Source organism: Saccostrea echinata, unplaced genomic scaffold (assembly GCF_033153115.1).
Source record: "Saccostrea echinata isolate AGI-Se365-2 ecotype Australia unplaced genomic scaffold, CSIRO_AGI_Sech_v1 ptg000006l, whole genome shotgun sequence".
NCBI classification, from domain to species: Eukaryota; Metazoa; Mollusca; class Bivalvia; order Ostreida; family Ostreidae; genus Saccostrea; species Saccostrea echinata.
In genome coordinates this window covers 2,002,074-2,022,563 of record NW_026889755.1, presented here as the reverse complement: position 1 = coordinate 2,022,563, position 20,490 = coordinate 2,002,074, and the positions used below count along the sequence as shown (strand labels likewise).

Genomic DNA, 20,490 nt, shown 5'->3' with positions numbered 1-20,490 from the left:
CGAAAGAGGAATAACTCCGCCTGGAAAACAAAGTTATCAAGAATTAAAAAATAACATAAGTTATGAAAATGTTACATTATAACAGTAATACTGCAAAATACCTTTATTACAAATTCCTATCCCTTTTCTTACTAAGCATACGCTTTATTTATTAGATATACCACAGAATCTATTTTCATGTTGAAATGTTTATTGTAATTTTTTTTTTGCAAAGCTGGATGTTATATTATATACATTATACATAAGGTGAACGATAGGATGTGTGCTTTGCTACTGTATTCATGTACAAGTATTTGCATTATTATGTCACCCTGAACCAAGACGGGATTCTGAATATATTGTTACTATTGCACCTATAATTTTGTGCACAATTGCTCTTGCAAATGGCTTGAACTACCTTAATAAAATTTACAGAAATATAAGTACAATTTTTAATTTTGAAATCGACATTTTAAGTTTTCAAAATTGATTTCGTTGCCATGGAAACAGAGAAAAAGTCAAAATTCTTTCAAGTCATTTATCCCATTAACTATTCAGCCAATCTTCGAAATCTTTGAAACTTAAAAGGATTTTTCCTTGCATCGTCTCTAAGTGGCTTCTGTAAAAAAAAGAACTTGGTAGTTGAAGACGTATTGAAGAATAAACAATTTCAGAAAACTTGCTGATACATGACCATTGTGTATGGGCATTGTTTGGATGAGTTATCTTGTGAAATCTAAGGTTGTGCGCACTTCAAACTCTAAGATTACAGCATCGGGATAAGTTTTGAATGACATACCTGTTGTTTGTAATAGAAGACTTTCTAATTTTGTGGCCGTGGACGAATTCGGGGCGACAACCCCTTGGACAACGCCTTGACCACGAAATCAAATTGCCATGATCCATTATTATGTTCTCATACCGAAAAAAATACATAAAAATTTGATCCCACGAAAATATGCGATTTCACGGTCTGTGAACTGTGACGTCACAGTTGGTTTTCCCGTATTCATGAGCCTATGGCCAACAGTGTGTGTGAAGCTATGAAGAGTACAGCTCTGCAAAATACCTCAGAAGAAATTTAATATTCTTGAAGACGCGAAGGAGAAATAGTATTTCATAATTTTTATATGACTAATTACGACCCTGTTGATCTTGAATTTTTTTCCCCATAAATATTTGTATGTAAAGTTGCATTCCTCTAGCTTGCCTCACTCTAGCTATGGGATCTTGGTTTGAACAAATTTAAATTTACTCTCAGTAAGGGGGCTTCCACTCATACTTTACCTTTTCTGATCTAGTGGAGTTTGAGGAAGTTTTGTAATACATCAAAACTCGTTTTATCTCTCCTCTGAAGAGGCGATGGCTTTTCATTTTACATCCAAAAAAATTAAATTTCCTTCATCAAAGGATATTTTGCTGCAAATCTGCTAAAAGTTTGTTCATTGTCTCTTGAGAAGTCAAAAATCTTAAAAGTTACAAAAGACAGACAGATGGAAGACGCATAAATGTTTAACTGAATAGTTCACTTGAAAATTTGTCTTGAGTAAACTATAAAGAAAACATAAAAAAAAAAAACCAAAATATAGAAACAAAATTTATCCAAACATGTTTTATTTACCTACGGCAGATACAAAATTACAAGTTGAACAATAAACATGAAACAGATAATTAGTATCAAAAATAAGCTTGACTGGATAAACACATTCTGTTAATTGCCACCTAGGTATTTCATGATGGGTGTTAGATTCCATCTTGAAGTGATTACATTACACAACAAATATAAGGTAGATGATGTGTTACATGTATCAAAATAATGATATTACAAACTGAAAAATTACACTTTTACATTAGATTACAATAAAAATTGAAATAAGACAAAAACGTTGAAAAAAATATTTCACAAAATTAATGTTATTTTAACAAAACTCCGAAACACAAAGTGATACAATAAATAAATAAAATGAATAAAAACAAAACTCATTAAAAAGCAGTTCAAATAAGCTTATCACTAATTAAAAAGTCTCGAAAGATAAGTGAATATATTTATTTTCTTTTGATTTTCGTAGGTCAAAAGTTTTTACATCAATTACAAAGGTTCACCGTATGATTAAAAAACATTGAATGTTAAAAGATATTATGTGCTAGGTTATAAAAGTTTCCTCCCTTTGTCTAACAATTCGCGTAAACACTGTCATTCTGCATGTATTCTGCAACGACATCATAACAAAGCTGGTACTCCTCCTAAAAACAGAAAATAAAATGTTACATGTTGTAAAAATTTTCTTTATTCAAAATGGGATAACCATAAATGGTATGCATATTCAAAATCAAAAAAAGTTATCAAGCATTTCAAGATCGAACTTCGCATTCGAAAGATTAAGAATGAATATCTTAGCATAGAAAGCTTAAGACAATTGTAATTAGAGTGTAAAAGCACCAACCAAAGTAGACACAAACTCTGGTCTACGGATCTGGAGTTGGCGTGTGATGGTGAAGATATCTACTTCCTTATCCATTGCGAGTTGTTCCAGAGCGTTATAGACAACAGCAAATGCTCCACAACGTGTGGCTCCATCACTGGCAGATAAATGTAATGAAACACATCAAAATAATTATTAACAAGAAATTCATGTGCGTTTGAAAAGTATTTTAAAAATTACTTTAATATAAAGACTTTCTCTGTGCAAGCTGATTAGCATATTGACGTCAATAAAACAAAGCTGGAATTTATTGCTATAACGTCAAAATATTACTGATACACGTATCTTGGATAGATTTTCATCAGAATATAATGAAACAATTGCCCGAAGATACACAGAGCTGAGATGTACCTGGACAAAACAAGTATTTTTCCCTCTTGCTTATCTTTCTCTGATTTTGCCTCTTTGACCACGTCAAGTAGCACTCTTTTGTCGGTAAGAAATCTTCCTTCTTTCCATGTCTTGCATTCCATTACAGTTAATGTCATGTCGCTGCCTCCCTACGAAATTGTGTTTCATGTAACATATGGCCTTTCGTATACAAAGTTAAAAAGAACTCTGATATGTAAAACAAGCAAACCTTTGGCTGCAAAACTATATTCCGGGTTGTAAAATTTATCGAATTTGTTGATGTTGTTAGATTAAGTACAAAACTGCCCACTGTTTTATTTTCGGATTTTGATGGAACCCAAAGGGATGACTGGAAAAAAATGAAACAAATTTTATTTGAATGTTTTAAGCAAGAATGTCAGGAGATTTCATGCAATCCGTTTTTCGATGAAATGATATCACTTACAGGTTTTCTTAAGCTTTTGTATCTATTGTACTTTAATGTCAAAATATTTACATTTCCATACATTTTTCATAAGATTCTTTGCAAATTAGAAAAAGTTCATGTTCTCATGAGTTACCATGGGATGAGTAAGAGTATTTCCATTGTGATGTGATTGGAGTAAAAAAAGTGCATTTTTTTTTTCAGAAATGATCGTTGAATGACGAAAATTTGTGTCAAGTCTTCCGAAATATAATGAAAACATAAGATATGAATTTAAATTTAAATTTTGAGAATTCATGAGGTACATGAACTACAATGCTTCACGCCTGCATATTTAACATGAAGAGTTAACGCGCTTCATGAAATATGCCGGCTTGAAGCGTCGTAGTTCATGTCCTCATGAATTCTCAAAAATTAAACTTATCTCTTAAATCAAAAGTACTTATATATTATTTTCTTACTACATCTTTCAATTACAGATATGTTTATCCTACAGATTTTATTTCTTTCAAAAGACCTAGGAAAACCACAACACGAGCATCAAAATCTCTGATGAGTCTCAAAAGGTCTTCAGTGTATTCAGGAAGTGGGTACTGAGCGCTGATTAGACAGTCATTTTCTGTGAAAGACTAGAAAAAAAATCCTTTTTTAATAACGAGTATATTCATGTTCATAATCACAGAGAACAAATTAAGCTGGATTTAATATTTAAAAATTAAAAATTATTTTATATGTGTACAAAAATCGTTATATTTATCGTTTAAGAAGCACATATTGAGGAATCATTACCCTCTTTAAGTAAGAAATCTTTCGTCTCATCTTTATGATCAGCCATTCAATGCATATGGAAGACATAATTTTAAATCATGTTACTAGGAAAGCATTACACTTTAGGACATTATCATGGTATACTTATAAATATCAGACCTGTAGAAGAACAGCGTTGTAGTAGTTGTTCCTTCCCTTTGTATAGGACAAATAACACATGAACTTTTCCACTGAAATCCGTGTTTTAAAATTGTTAAAATATTTAGGAAAAGTTTGAAGAAATTTACAACTACATGTTATTTGCAGGATATTTATTTTCAAATATTTCTACTATCAATTCCAACATGTACTAGACAACAAAGAATTGATGTAAAAAAAAAAAAAAAAAAAAAAAAAAAGAAGAATTTTATTTCCTGCATATCGACGTCTCCTTTATTATTCAATTGTACAAAATCCTCAAGAAATTTACAAAAACTGTAAATTTATTTTTCTTCCATCTAGATATTGCTACAGAAATTCCAATATGACTTACATACACGGAATTAGAAATTGATGTAGAGAATATTAAAGATTACCCGGCAAAACACTCTCTGTATAGTTGGCTGATATGTTTGTATGTCCAGATTCGTAATCTTTCTCTGCATATTTTATCCGAAGAGACTGTAACTCCTACAAGAATTAAGAATGAACCCATTTATTCACTGTACAATTAAATTGTAAGAAAATTTTACTTGTGATAGATTTTTACATTGATTTTTTTATGAATACTGATATCATCTAAAGTTAGATGTGAAGAAATACAACTATTATTAAATTGAGAATCATTTCGATACGTGATACCGTATATTAATTATTTTTGATTTGATTACAAAATGAAGAAACGGTGCATTGTGTTTTGCTACGTAACGATAAATCTACCTGGAACTCTGACGACAAGGAAGTTGCATGTGTAACTTCCCCACAATTTGTGTAGCAGGATCTATCTTGCGATTGTTGTGAGAGTTTCTCAGCTGTCAAACATTTGGATCTACCACTGAACGATTCACACAAGGCGAGATAAACGACTCTGTACTGATCCTGATGGAAAAGAAGTTGTAATTTTATAATGAAGAATAAAATCTAATCTTTCATGTAAACATAAACATTTTAAAATCCTGTTATACTCAACTAAACTAACATGTAAATTTAAAAATCTATGGTGAACAGCGCGAGCAAACACTATTTCGTTTTTAATAATATCAGCCCTTGTCAAGTAATTGGGCCTCTTGCCATAAAATATCATCCATGAATGCTGTTTCTTTTTCATGAGGTACCATTCTGTATTTTGAAATATTTACATTTGCAATTTTTTTTATATAACACTATTTAAGCAATGCGTATCTGTATCTGTATAAACACAGGCTCCTCAGGTCATAAATGTTTGACGTAATTTCTCAGTGACGTCATATAGGGTTGACGCGCATTCAATGGCGTTGAGTTTTGAAAAATTAAAACATTGCATGCGTTAAAGATTATCCTCAGGCAAATACATATTATTAAAAAGTCACAAATGTAAATACAAGTAATAAGGTATCATTTTAAAACATCTATCTGGATATAAAAACGGGTTGGTACTGATCAAATTTACCATAAAGCCCTTCGAACTTTATGGAATTTGATCACGCGACCAACCCGTGTTTTTATTCCGATAGATGTTTAAAAATGATTCCTTATTTCTTAAATAACACCCAGCCAATGAAATAAGATAACTGTTCTTGAAATTATAAGGTTTACTTGCCCTTCTGTGAAAAAAGGCGGACAATAACAGCATTTTATTCGATTAATATAAGAGAGGAAATATTAAATTGAATGTTCCAATTGATTGACATTCTTTCCCTTCCTTTAGCTCACCAGAGCCGAAGGCTCAAGTGAGCTATTCTGATCAAAATTTGTCCGTTGTCTGTCGTTGTCGGCGTTGTCGTTAACGTTTTCACAATTTCATCTTCTCAAGAACCACTGGACCAATTTCAACCAAACTTTCCACAAAGTATCGTTGTGAAAAGAGGATTCAAGTTTGTTCAAATGAAGGGCCACGCCTTCTTCAAAAATTATGAATTTGTGAAAAATTAATGGCATCATTTAATCATCTTCTCAAGAAACACTTTGGTTGAAAATATAAAACTTATATGGAAGCATCCTCAGGTAGTGTAGAATCAAGTTTGTTAAAATCATGACCACCAGGGGTAGGGTGGTGCCACAATGGGCGATCAAAGTTTTACATCGGAATACATAGGAAAAAAATCTTTAAATATCTTCTTCTCAAGAACAGCAAAGCCATGATTAGTCATATTTAAATGGAAGTATCCTCAGGTAATGTAAAATCAAATTTCTTCATATGATGAACCCTCAGAAAAATAGAGAGCCATAATCATAGTTATACAAAGGATTTATCAATAAAAAATTTCTTCTTAACAACTGAAAGTTATTATTGGTCATACTAATTCAAAAGCATCCCTATGAAGTATAGATTCATGTTAGTTCAAATCACCCCCCCCCCCCCCGAACCACTTTTATATTTAAACTTTTCAAGACTGGACTTATTTCTGCTTTTTCCTAGCCAGAGTGCTCAGGTGAGCGAAGTGGCCCCTGGGCTTCTTGTTTCTTAATATCTTGAATGTTTTTTTTTGTAAATATCAATTTTACCATGCATCATAACATGTTAACATGTTTAGTTTACTAAATATACTGATCCTATGCTTAGTTATCTATTGAGAGCAAATGGTAATTAAAATAGCATTAAGACTGGAAATGGAAAAAAAAAAAAAAAAAAAAAAAAAAAAAAAAAAAAAAAAAAAAAAAAAAAAAGGTATATTGCATTTCAGCATATAAATCTAACTCATTAACACCACATTTTTTTTCGTTTACAGGCATTACTAACATTATAGTTCTGTGTCTTCTCTAGACCTTTTTTGTATCCTTTAAATGTTTACTAAAATACTTATTTTACAAAAAACTGTTGACAAAGGATTTGACTACTTGTAATTCGTTAGAAGAACTACATTTGCTTCAGATATGTTGCGGGATGCAGCTTACTAATTCTTATATGAAAAAAGTATATGATTTTTTATGATTCTAATGTAGATCATATGCCATTTACAGAGTTGTTAACTAAGGCAAAACAACGTACAGATTGTCTTTCCTTAAAAAAAAATCAACGTTTTTGTATAAACTATCCTTTCTTCTTAAATTGAGTTTTAAAATGGGATTATCTTTTTAAAAATTTTATTGCTGCCAAGACATTAAAAAAAAGAATGGTGTAATTCTTCTTTCGAGACAGCTTTACCAACAAGGACATGTTTGAACAGTTAACACACGGAAGGTTCTTTGCATGTTTACAAGGATACGATTGGAAAAGATTATTAACCTTTAACTCTTTTTTCTTCAATTGAGGAAGGGTTTTGGAGGAAATTCAACATAAGAATTTTATCTGGCTAGTGTAAGGAAATCTTTCTAGCTAGTTACGTTTACAACTCATCATGACAAGTGAATTAAAGGGAAATATTACTTCAATCTGTTTTAAACTATTTGAAAAAAAAAATTACATAATACGTTTATGTAACAAAAGCTTTTTTGTTTACAAGAGGCTTAATCATGTCATATAAGAAGAAAAATATTGCCTCCCTGTTGCGATTAGATATAGAATGCGGAAAGTATTGTACATATCACTGCATGTACAGGAAGTTAAAACAACCATAGAAGCGCCTCTTATTTTTTAATTTTTTACGCTAAATTATCAATAAAAGTGTTTACGGAAAATCTAATGCCATTAACAACTTAAAAAATGATTTTCAGAAATGATTACCATTTTTTTTTTACATCAAATTTTATATGAGACTGGGACTTTTAAATTTGTCGAAAAAAAAATGTAAATTATAAATTTAAAGTCGTCTCGTTTTCAAATGAAATTCAGGAGTGAAAAGGAATAAAATAGAAATATAAACATACATCGCCTTGTATCATGTTCATTCTGTCTTTTCTCATGGTCCTGACATACATTGGTACATTAACTTGACCATTTCTCTCCCCTTCTCGATAGAGGGCGTCTAAAGCTATGTATGTCCCGGTTCTTCCAATTCCAGCACTATAAAAAAGTACATCATGCGAATATTTCATTAAGGCTACATCACAATCACTTTCCATTTTTTTGTTTAATATTAAAGGTGAAGATTAAGAATAGCATCAATATAGAAAATACAGTAAAGACTACAAATAGTGATCAGGGTACTGACACCAAGAAAACATCAGAGCTGGGATGAAGTGCCAAAGGGGAGTAATTATCCCGCGTAGACCGGTCATATTCGCCGTGAGCCTTTTGTATTCATTATAACAACGTATTCCATATTTTCATTTAGCATAAAACAATGAAAAAACAATTGGTGTGAAACTTTCGAGAGAAAAAAAAAACATTTAACTCAGGGATGAGCTTATTTGAAAAATCATATTAAACTCACTTTAGCAAAAAGGGTTCGTGGACTTGAAATAAGCAATGAACGGTGATGTGCAGTATGAAACCAGTCGGTCCTTCACGTAGTATGATATTTTATTCACTATTTACTAGATATAGTAGAGAGACAAATTATAAAATCAAAACGAAAGAGGAATACAGATCTTTAACAGTTCATCAGCTTTAAATGTTTAATTTGCTTTCAACAAATGAAAACTAGATGTAAGATGCCATTATGAATCTAATTAATCTATTTACGGAATGAATTTAAAGGCTACCCATGTTATACTGGTATAACCTGGGTTGGGGCAGTTTACGCTTTATAAACCGTAATAGTCCGGTACTGGTCTGATTTGATCCAGACTACTGGTTGGCTTGCCTTTTTATGTCATATATACCACAGAATAATCTGATATAGAATGTGCATGTGCCTGAATACTTATAAATAAGGCAAACGCTGATTGGTTGAAAATGTCAATGGAAAACATCATTTGCTTGAAGCATAATTTTTTTTTTTATAAATAGTTGCACAAAAATAAGACACTGAGTAAAATACAGTAGAACTCGGTTGGAAGATATTATCAGAGATTTTAAGATCACTTCCTTACCTCTATAAATAATTCGTTATATCCAGTTTAAAAAGCAAACCTACTGCTTTGTTTTCTGCTATTTGATAAAAATTGTCAGTTTTTAATGAGCTGATTTCGCAATGCTCGTGTTTGCTATTTAGTATTTAACTATATAATTTGAAGAACCGAAAATAGTTCTAAGTATGTTGAAATTTAAGAATAAATTTTCAAAATAGTTTTTCTCGTCATTTTGTGAATAACTTTCTGCAATAATTTTATTAAAATAATAAGTAAGATGTTTTTGCCTTTCAAATTAAACAATCCATATTATTTGATTGTATCTTAAGTTATATTTTGTAAAAATTGAAAAATGGCAAAGAAGAGATGAATATAATAAAAAGCGAATACATAGCTCCTATCTGCTACTGTATAAAACATACAATTCTTTGCCTAATTAGCGCTATGATGCAAACAAAAATATTCATTAAGGTTTCTTGATATGCACAAAAATTATGTATAGCATTCAATGTATTTCCTAGGAGTCTTTTAGTATAACTAAAACAATAAAATATATAAGCAAGATATATATATGTTGTACAAATTTTCTCCGCCAGGGTTCTTTTGTAAATAGTCTATAGATTTTGCAGGGAAAATTTGGAAACAATCCATCCGATGTTTAGGTCCGATCTCGATCAAACTGGTTCTCATCTGTCTACTTAATCTTAAGAATATTCGTCATCTTATCATGATATACGTATGTCTTGTTCAGAGGGCGAGCTTTTCGCATACGTAAAAATTTGCATATATGTTAATTAGCTATCTTGCTGTATCAACGCACATGCACATATGCAAAAAATACTCTTTAAAGCATATTTACACCAAGTAAGGACCAGCTGCAACAACGTTTATTCATATGGCATAGAAAATCCTGTGTGCTTAGAGGTTTATGTATGTGTTTCTTGATTAAGGATAAATAACACAAACATTTTTTTCTGAAATTAGGACAATTTCTCATTTGAAATATTTGAAATACTTTGACATTTGAAATATCTCCGTATTTGATTTACCAGGTTTTTGATAGGTAAATGAAGTATTCAATTTCACTTGATATTTATGTACACTTTATTGAATAAAATCATATGTAGTCATTTTGTTGCAATTTTAATGGGCACTCATTGTACTTCTTTGTCATTCTACCTGTACTTATATTCTTAGGAATCACAATGTGCATAAGATGAAGAGGAAAATTTTTGTGTTTTTCAATCCTTCACGCCATTATATGGACATCGTTTTAAATATTTAATCAATTAATATTTATCAACTTGATTTATCCAAGTGAGCATCAATCAAAACAGATACTAGAGACTGCCACATCTGTTTCATACTTTGATGCTTTACTTTTTTTTCTTTTATACAGTGTAAATCATATACGGTACCAATTTTGATGCACCAAATGCGCATTTCGACAAATTATGTTTCCTTTGTGATACTCAAGCCGAAACGTTGAAAGTCCAAAATATTTAAATAAAAAAGACTTGGAAGATCTGAAAAAAAGGTGCCAAAGACTGGAGCCAAATGTAGCCAAGTTATATTCCATTTTTGGGTTCATATCTTCCATTAAGTTATGTGCGCATTAGAAATGTTAAGAGTGCAATTTTTTCAGAGAGCAAGAGAGAGAGATAGAGAATATAGAAATTTAATAGTTAGATATCACAATATAACCTGCAGTGCACCAATGTGTACTTTCCAGATTTTGAAGTATTTTTCGTTACGTGACGATGGAACACAACAAGATTTAGTGGATCAGGAACCCCATGGTCTGGCCATCTTGTGTAATGGAACATCACAACCTCACGGTCTTTTCTTTCCTTCAATTAAGGAATTAAGAAAGCTCATTTACCTGATTTATACCTTGTTTTCTATTTGTCATTCAAATGATAATTTTACATTGACCCAGCTTGCTAGCTCTACGTACACTTTTAGGTATAGGATGATTTCAAATACACGCTATACTTTTTCGCTAACATTTTTAAAGATAACAAGCATTCTGAGAGTATTGCATTAGCAATACTAGTCCCCTACCGGCAAGTGTAATCTGGTTCCCGTTAAGAATTGAAAATGCCATAATTCCGTCAAAACTTAAAGAAGCGGCACGAAATGCAAACTTAATCTATAACTAATCAAGGTAAAGCCACATACCAAAAATCATCTTAATATCTACAAGCTTTTAGAAGAAAATTGCAGAAAACCCGTAAAAATGGAAAAGGCCGTAATTCCGTCAAAAGTCAATGAAGCGGAACGAAATGCAAACTTAATCTGTAACTCATCAAGATACACTCACATGCCAAAAATCAGCTCAATATCTGCAAGCGTTTAGGAAAAAAGTGCGGAAAACCAAGTGGGACAGACTGACAGACAGACAGAATGACAGACAGACAGACATACGGACAGACGGACGGACAGACTCAGAGGAAACCTATAGTCCCCTCCGGTTTCACCGGTAGGGGACTAATAACAACTTTTGTACTAGATGTAAAAAAGAAACTAAAACGTATCCCTCCAAATTCAGGGAGAAACCATTTCCCGAGGCTGAACAAGTTACAACTTTACAATTAAATACAAGCATTCTGAGAGTATTGCATAAGCAATACTAGTCCCCTACCGGCAAGTGTAATCTGGTTCCCGTTAAGAATTGAAAATGCCATAATTCCGTCAAAAATTAATGAAGCGGGACGAAATGCAAACTTGATCTATAACTAATCAAGGTTAAGCCACATACCAAAAATCAGCTCAATATCTACAAGCGTTTAGAAGAAAATTGCGGAAAACCCTTAAAAATCGAAAAGGCCGTAATTCCGTCAAAAATCAATGAAGCGGAACGAAATGCAAACTTAATCTGTAACTCATCAAGATACACTCACATACCAAAAATCAGCTCAATATCCGCAAGCGTTTAAGAAAAAAGTGCGGAAAACCAAGTGGGACAGACTGACAGACAGACAGAGGGACAGACAGACAGACAGACAGACAGACGGACAGACAGACAGACAGACGGACAGACAGACGGACGGACAGACTCAGAGGAAACCTATAGTCCCCTCCGGTTTCACCGGTAGGGGACTAATAAACGCCAATTACAACTACAGATATTTATAAAGACAAAAAATGCCTACTAAAAAGACAGAGATTAATAGTCAATAAATGAACATGGAAGAAAATTAACGGTTTAAGTATATGAAAACTCTTTCTTTCTTTCACTGTATGTGATTCAATTATAATAACCGCCGAAATATGGCTGAAATAATGCCGAGTCGGCGTACAACAACAACAGTCAATCAATTATAATATAATGTTTTAAGAGAAAGAAACGGCATCCTTGATGAATGTGTCTTAAAGATGATCACATTTCCTCAATAATTAGTCCCCTACCGGTGAAACCGGAGGGGACTATAGGTTTCCTCTGAGTCTGTCCGTCCGTCTGTCTGTCCGTCTGTCTTTCTGTCTGTCCGTCTGTCTGTCTGTCTGTCCCTCTGTCTGTCTGTCAGTCTGTCCCACTTGGTTTTCCGCACTTTTTTCCTAAACGCTTGCAGATATTGAGCTGATTTTTGGTATGTGAGTGTATCTTGATGAGTTACAGATTAAGTTTGCATTTCGTTCCGCTTCATTGATTTTTGACGGAATTACGGCCTTTTTCAATTTTTTCGGGTTTTCCGCAATTTTCTTCTAAAAGCTTGTAGATATTGAGCTGATTTTTGGTATGTGGCTTTACCTTGATTAGTTACAGATCAAGTTTGCATTTCGTCCCGCTTCATTAATTTTTGACTGAATTATGGCATTTTCAATTCTTAACGGGAACGGAACCAGATTACACTTGCCGGTAGGGGACTAGTATTGCTAATGCAATACTCTCAGAATGCTTGTTCCATTAAAGATTGTTCATTTTATTGTCTTAAATACTGAAAAGTCCAGACTCCGGGATCATGAAACATCTTAAGCTTACGTCAAAATCTTTATGTTGTACTAAAATGTTGCAGAAGTCAAACAGAGCAAAATTAAACCCCTTTACAGTACTACTTAACAAAAATGTTGTTATCTGCAAAATTAGAGATTAATTCAATAAATAATAAGCATTTTACAGGCAATTGAAAATTTGACTCAAGTCTAAGTCTGTTTCATGATCCTGGGATCAGAATGCACGTTACAGTCCTTTAAATCCCACCATTTTGTGAACAGACAGTTAGACAGGTAGACGGACAAATAAATATAAGGGTAAAACATTTTGAATTCCAATTTTGTTTGAAGGTAATGTTAGAAGGGAGTTGATGTTAAAAAAAAAAAAAAACGCAGATGGACATGCAAACGATTCCAATAATGAAAACAGAAATATTTTACTAAATAAATATACTTATCTAAATTTGCTACAGTTAAAAAAAAGAGAAAAAAATAGGATGAGGATGATTAGAACTCTAGAAAAAAAGTCGGTTGCTTTATACATTCTGTTGAAAGATCCAAGAGGGGGGAGGGGGGGGGGCTAACCAAAAAAAAAAAAGTATAGTTAGCTAAAGATTACTATAGTTAATTATAGTTTACTCTAGTATTAAAGTTTTCACTAAAGTAAATGAAATATATGGAGATAACGAACAGTATTCAAGCTTAAAATCAAAATTTTAACTATAGTAAATAAAAGTATTTTTACTATGGATTTCAAATTGTTATATTTAATGTTCTCCAATTCGAACATAAACATTTTATATACTAAATGGAAATATCTCTTGTAGATTTACATATTATATCAAAATCTTATATCACTGTTATTGAATTTAAAAGATTTTTAGCTTTGAAATCTCAAAAAAGTTCCAGAGTTAAGTTTTATAGTAAATCAAAGTATAAAAGATTTTACTATAGTTAAGCAAAGTAAACCATCGATAACTATAGTAACTTTTTGTTAGGGGAGATATAGTGTACATCGGACGTTTCATTAAGACTAAATTTTCTAGACTTCTATAGTAGAAGCAATTCTAAATGAAGGCGCATTTGAACAGTTCTGAGCATTTAAAATATAAAATTGTAAATTTTACTGGAAATTATTCTGGAATTATTTGGTATCGTTGGTTAGATGAAGAAAATATGTCCTTGAACTGTTATTTCACTTTTTTGTGACATGTAACAACATAAGTGATGGCATTTAGTTTCTAAAAAATGTAACAGTGATGTCATAATGAGTATGACGTAACAGTGTTATATTTTTAAGAGAGACTAGTCTATAGATTTTAATGCCATTTTCGAAACAGAAAAAAGAATAAAGAATTAATCAATGCAGATGTCAACTGCTTCGGTTAAACCTCCAAATTCTAAGAACCTCGATATGATTTCTGTAAGTCTTTATATCTAGGGATATTTCAGTCATTATTTTTGAAACGTTGCTTTCAGCTAAAGAACATATATACGAAAACAAGGGCTTAATTTTTCAAGGGTTAATAATACATTACTTGAATCATACTCACCTCCCGCACACACACTTCCAGAAAAGTATTTTATTTATGATTATCGCTTGTTATTTCAATTTTGATAATTCTCGGATGGGACTTTAAACAACATACAAATCAATCAATTAATCAATGTTGATGTTTAATTCTGACATCGCTAAAATCTTGAAAGCAACGTTAAATATCAGAATTACAGAGAGCCTTTGTATCGAACAATGTGCTAGCCTAGGTGCTTACATTAATAAGCGTTGGTTCATACTGTTTTAAAGGCGTAGGTAAGCCGCTCCGGTCTTAAACGCAGGCTCGATTTAATGAATCAAAGTCAATGATTAAGCATTTTTCTATGCGTAAAATCCTGCATACATGTGTAAATACGAACTTCAAAGCAAGCATAAATTTCACGTTTTTGTGCTGATTAAAGGTATCATGCTTTTCATATGTAAATGCAGCAAAAGATAAATTTTAAGTATAAGTAATTTGAATCGCTAATAGATCGAAACAGATCTATATGTATTAATTGAAATTTTGAGTCGATTTACATTCAAGCAAATAAAAATAATTATGAGCATGCGCATTTATTGTACAATGGCATCTTCCCTTAAACATGGAGTATATAAGATATGTGCTAGCGTCGATATCATTTATGGACCGGGCATTTTCTGTACGATGTCGATCATTTAAAGTATTGTTTTCTTTTATTCCATTTGAGCTATACTAATGGTAATATACTGAATGGACATAACGGAATATTAATTAAATAGTGGATATTTATCTATTTGCATTGAACACCGCCATAATAGGATAAGTCAATGCAAATGAGGTCAATTAAACAATTTGTAAATCACGGGAAATTATACAAGCTTCAAGGAGGATTGACATTGTTGAAGGAATGAAAATATTCCAGATAAGTATATTGATTCTACTTGTGCTCGAGAAAGATCATATTTTGGATCTAGTCTTATTGCTTTATATGAGATGTGATTCATAATCATTCTTTTGTCTGTGTTCCTTATACACTGAGCATATATTTTTGAAATCATTTTGGAGATTATTTTTTAGATGTTCAAGATGTGTAACAGATATAATAGATTCAACTTTAGACCTGTTCGAGAGTGGACCTGTCCATAAGTATACATTAAATAAATTGTCGGTAAAACATATTTATTGATTAGGGAAAAGTTCAAAAGTAAACTGCATATTTTGGCTCTCTCTAATGTACAAAATACATGTTTATTTGAATGTTAGCATTTGTATCTTTGTTGAGATTTATGCGATCATATGTTCAATAAAAAAATAATAAAAAATACTAACAGATTAATAAATAAAAAACACTCAACACATAGACATATTTCTGTTACGTAAGCATGGCAAACGTGATCATATTACAATGTCTTTGGAATTACAAGCGTCAGCTGCCTTAAAATCGAATTTATTGTCCGAATGGTCCTGAGTTGATTTAGGTTTATCATAAAACATCATTCCTTCTTACCATATTGTTGTACACTTTGAAGCGTCTTGACGTGTAATTGGCGTATACCCTTTCTTCCAGATTTCTTATCATAAAAGTACCATGCTGCATTTTGTCGTTAAAATTCGGCCAATATTGAGTACATTTAATCTACAAGAAAAATGAGGGGTTAATTGACCACAACACTCTCCCATAGACCTCTATGAAATATGACATAAACACTAATCAAAATTGCAAAATGGTGCTGAAAAGTGCATGTGCAATGAAAGAAAAAGTGAGCAAGCTCACATATCCCATGCTCCCCCAAATATTGACAATGCAACACATAATGAATGGCATGGTGCACTTTAAGTACACAGTATAATTCAAAAAGTAGCATTCCATGCAAAAAATCATCACACCAAACCTTCTTGAATATAAGGACTTTCAAACCTTTGTTATAAACTTAATCGGGTTGAAGTTTCTAGATAAAAATTGGAATCAGAATTTCTTATTTTTATGTCTGAAATGACTACAAAGTTTCAGGAAATTCAGTGCAGGAGCTATGCTGACAAACTATTTTGAGTTGTTAATGAGTGTAAGTCCATGTCCAACGTATGACAATTCACACATTTAAATGATTGATGGAAACAAAATTATGAAGTAGTCATAGAAATTTGTTCATATACTGTACTTATGAAATCATTTAAGTCAAAGCACTAATTTGCAGGGGAGGGGGGGGGGGTGAGAGCTTTTTGTGTACTTCTATCCAAGATTTGTGTGTGTGTTTGTGTGTGTGCGTTTTATAATTAATATTTTGATCTCAAAACCATTAGGGGTCATTTAAGGTCATAAAATATTTCACATAAAATTCCATTGCAAAACCTGATTTCAGTAGATTTCCTTATTACCTAGCTGGAAAGTGTCTTCAATAATAGCCAAAACTCGAAGGGCAAAATTAATTATCTGGCAATATGTACATCTACACACAATGCCCAAAATATCTGCAAAGTTTGACGAAATTATGTGCTGCGGTTTAAGAGGAGTTGCACTGACAAACTATTCATCTCTATATTCAACATATGGCCAAAAGTCTAAGCTGAAAATTGCCGAAATTCCCACAAAAAAATTATTGAATAGGAAATTTCCTGGCAATATACACATCTACACACTTTGTCCTAAATATTTGTTAAGTTTGACTAAATTCTGTGCAGCGGTTTAAGAAGAGTTGGGCTGACAATCTGTTCATTTCTATATTTAAGATATGGGCAAAGCTCTAAGTTGAAAAGTGCAGAAATTCCCAGAAAAATAATGGAATCGAAATTTCCTGGCAATATGCACATCTACACACTTTGTCCTAAATATCTGCAAAGTTCGATGAAATTCTATATAGCGGTTTAAGAGGAGTTGCGCTGAGCAAAAAAAAAAAGACTGACTGACGGACGGGTCAAAAACATTATACGCCACCTATACATTGTGTGGCTTGTTTTTTCTCCTTTTTTGAAAAATGTTGCCAGTTACATATACTTCTATAAAGGATAAGTTTGATGAATACCCATGAGTAGAAAAAATTATCAAAGAGTTAATGTTTTTCAATATAAGACAAAATAAACTCAACCCTTCATTGACTCAGCTGCCAAAGATGTTTGTAAGTTATAATCAAACAGTTTGCCTGCAAGAAATACTGGTAATGCATTTTTAATGAATGACAATTTTTAACCATGCACAATGTGAGCCTGAGTCTTGGATCCATACTGTAGATTCCTTATTTTTCGCGAGTACTTATTATCGCGAAATGGCTCTTCAACGTCAAATCGCGAGAACAATAATTCGCGAGTATACGATTGACCAAGGGATTTCACATTGATTTCAGCACCACAAAAAATAAAAGCGAGTGATTTTATCTCGCGAGTGATGCTTCTCGCGTAATTACGCGATAATTATTTCCTCGCGTTTATATAGGAATCTACAGTAGCTAATAACTTTTGCAATTTTAATAAAGAGCTTTCTGCTTATTCGTATCACGACAGCACTTTGTTTCTAAGTGTCCTGTAGTACCGAAAACGATTACTGAAGATTGCAGCATTTGGTTTGATGGTTTTGGACCCCTTAGGTTTCAGGGAGTTACGACAATACGTGATGACAGACAAAGCTGATGGAGTTCAAATGAGTGACTCAAGTGACAGATTACCTGGATTCATTAAAAAAAAAAACCAGCACTTGAGTAGAAATATTGAGCTGCTAACTTTGTTTTTTTTTCAAAGGTCCTCTTTTTTTGTATGTTTGTTGTTTAACGTCCCTCTCGAGAATTTTTCACTCAATGGAGACACCACCACTTGCCGGTGGAGAGCTGCAAATTTTGTCCTATACTCGGCACTTACGGCCATTGAGCAGTGAGGGATCTTTTTCGTGCCAGCACCTACTGCGACACGGGACCTCGGTTTATACGGTCTCATCCGAAGGACCGGTCTCCACGTCCCCCAGTGGGATTCGAACCCGCGACGTAAGGATCAGCTCCTTACTTCGCGACTCTAGAGCAGACGCTCTATCCACGCGGGCGACACAAATGTCATCTTTGTTATATAATATTTTATGATTATGTTTTGAATCTTACTTAAACATTACAGACATAAACTTCCTGTTATTACACAACTTTAAGTAACAATGAAAAGACATTTTCTTTCAACTTACAAGTACGCACAAACAGGAAGTAATACAGATTACGTTCATGAGAAACATACGATAGAACGTTAGGGTGATTAAGTTGCTATTCATATTTAATCATCAAACCTTTGTTCCTTCTTTTAAATTTGTCAGGCAAACAATAGTAGTTACACATTTCTGCCACACCATCCTCCAGAAGTCAACCACCGTTTTTGGTTTTGGACCTGACAAATATGGTTTATATATATTTTTAAATAGCACCATCACGCAAATTTCTCAAAATTTAAAACAATAAGGGATATATGTTTGTGTTTTATTGGTGATCATATTTACATCCAAAAATAGTTACCTTGAGTTGCAATATACTTGAGAATACTCTGTGTATCCTATTGACGTAAAATGTAAATATAAACTCATGCAAAATTAGCTAGGAAGTTAAAAATCATTTTAAAACATATCATCTAAAGCATATCAGAGAACACATTTATAAATTTAAAAAGCAAATACTTTATAAGCATTATGACACAAGGGATTAAAATCTGGAATTAGGAAAATGTTTATTGTTATAATTATACTTCCCTCAATATAATTAGCATTGATGTAGTCACTTTCGTTTGTAGACGAGGTTTTCAGTACAACTCGAGAGTGATCGTCTATGGAACAACATGAAAATTACAATATAATTTATTCTTTTTATGAAAAAAGGGAAAGTATGATTTCATATGTACATAAACTGTAGTTGTAATTCTTACATGGAAATGTAGTCGTGTATCTGTTTTTAAGTTTATTTTCAGGCTTCTTAGCTTCTTCACAGGGAAACAATTCACCTCTTGGAATTTCCTACAAAATTTAATAAAATATTTATATGGGAATTATCGAAGTATACATAAAATAAAACACACCTACCATGAAGTACTTGGGACGGGCGATTTTGCTTCGTTATAAGCGTAATTCGTTATATCCAATAATTTTACAATACATATTAAGTTTTTGTGAATGAAAATCACTTCGCTGTAAGTGTCAATTCGTTATAAGCGTGTTCTCTATAAGCGTAAATTACTGTTTTGTTCAAAGTTTGTCAAATATTGTCTCCATGTCACAACATGAATGTACAAAATCGTCATTACCTTAAAGATGGGAACATATATATCTTTTAAATTCGAATGTTTGATTCTAACATGTACATAGCATATTTCAAATTGTAAATACTCAAATGCGCAAGGAAAATTAAACATATTATTTAATAAAACATATTTATCATACATGGTATTCGTGTTTGAATCCAGCGTTCTCTGCAGAAGACATTTTGGCTATGATGGCATGTAGATTCCTTGTGAAAATGGTTTTATTTGTAGGTGGACCTCTTTTAGCTATTTCTTCAACATTATGTAATTGATGATTATTTCGTTCTTTACTTTTCTTTGTTGTGAATGCTGAAAAAGATATTTAACAGATAAATTTTACCTGCCTCTGAAGGGAAAAAAATCCAATCTTTAATCCATATTGTAAATATGGCTTTTTTAGCTATTGATGTATGCATAAAAATTTTGTTTATTTTTATATTTATCAGACTAAAGAAAGGCCCAATACTGTAGACTGGCAAATAATCACGATTGTTTTAATTTCACCATGTTCGCGATTCATCATTTCCGCGAAATTAAGCCCATAGTGAATGCTATCATTAGTTTTCAAAACGTTTAAATGCTTATGCGAAATTTAAATTAATTTCTTAAAGCATGAAATTAAAACCATCGCTGTTGGTACTTTTTGAAAAAATCGTGAAATTTTAATTAATTAAAACGACTTACAGTATTTAAATACATAGTGAGTCGCTTA

At 32.2% G+C, this 20,490-nt stretch overlaps 1 protein-coding gene across 1 annotated transcript; it reads right to left on the bottom strand.

The window, feature by feature from the left end:
- Nucleotides 1-2,128: 2,128 nt before the first annotated feature.
- LOC133180212 (receptor-type tyrosine-protein phosphatase alpha-like) lies at nucleotides 2,129-20,016 on the bottom strand. The gene is made up of 16 exons (XM_061314775.1): nucleotides 19,918-20,016; nucleotides 19,407-19,494; nucleotides 19,236-19,307; nucleotides 19,004-19,042; nucleotides 18,781-18,878; nucleotides 16,033-16,161; nucleotides 10,780-10,925; nucleotides 7,990-8,125; nucleotides 4,924-5,082; nucleotides 4,581-4,674; nucleotides 4,165-4,235; nucleotides 3,732-3,866; nucleotides 3,043-3,162; nucleotides 2,814-2,962; nucleotides 2,424-2,559; nucleotides 2,129-2,223 (listed from the first exon to the last, which is right to left on the bottom strand). Exons 1-16 carry the CDS (start codon nucleotides 19,957-19,959, stop codon nucleotides 2,152-2,154), a joined length of 1,686 nt encoding a protein of 561 aa, XP_061170759.1. The 5' UTR covers nucleotides 19,960-20,016; the 3' UTR covers nucleotides 2,129-2,151.
- Between the last annotated feature and the right edge of the window lie 474 nt (nucleotides 20,017-20,490).

What these genes read in the sequence shown, in the direction of transcription:
- LOC133180212 (XM_061314775.1), bottom strand. Translation starts at nt 19,959, where the DNA reads ATGTCTTCTGCAGAGAACGCTGGATTCAAACACGAATACCAT. An exon ending in CAAGTATATTGCAACTCAAG is followed by an intron (nt 18,879 to 19,003) that starts GTAACTATTTTT and finishes CATATTTGTCAG; the next exon opens with GTCCAAAACCAAAAACGGTG. An exon ending in TTTTGAAAGAAATAAAATCT is followed by an intron (nt 3,163 to 3,731) that starts GTAGGATAAACA and finishes ATTTTTTTCCAG; the next exon opens with TCATCCCTTTGGGTTCCATC.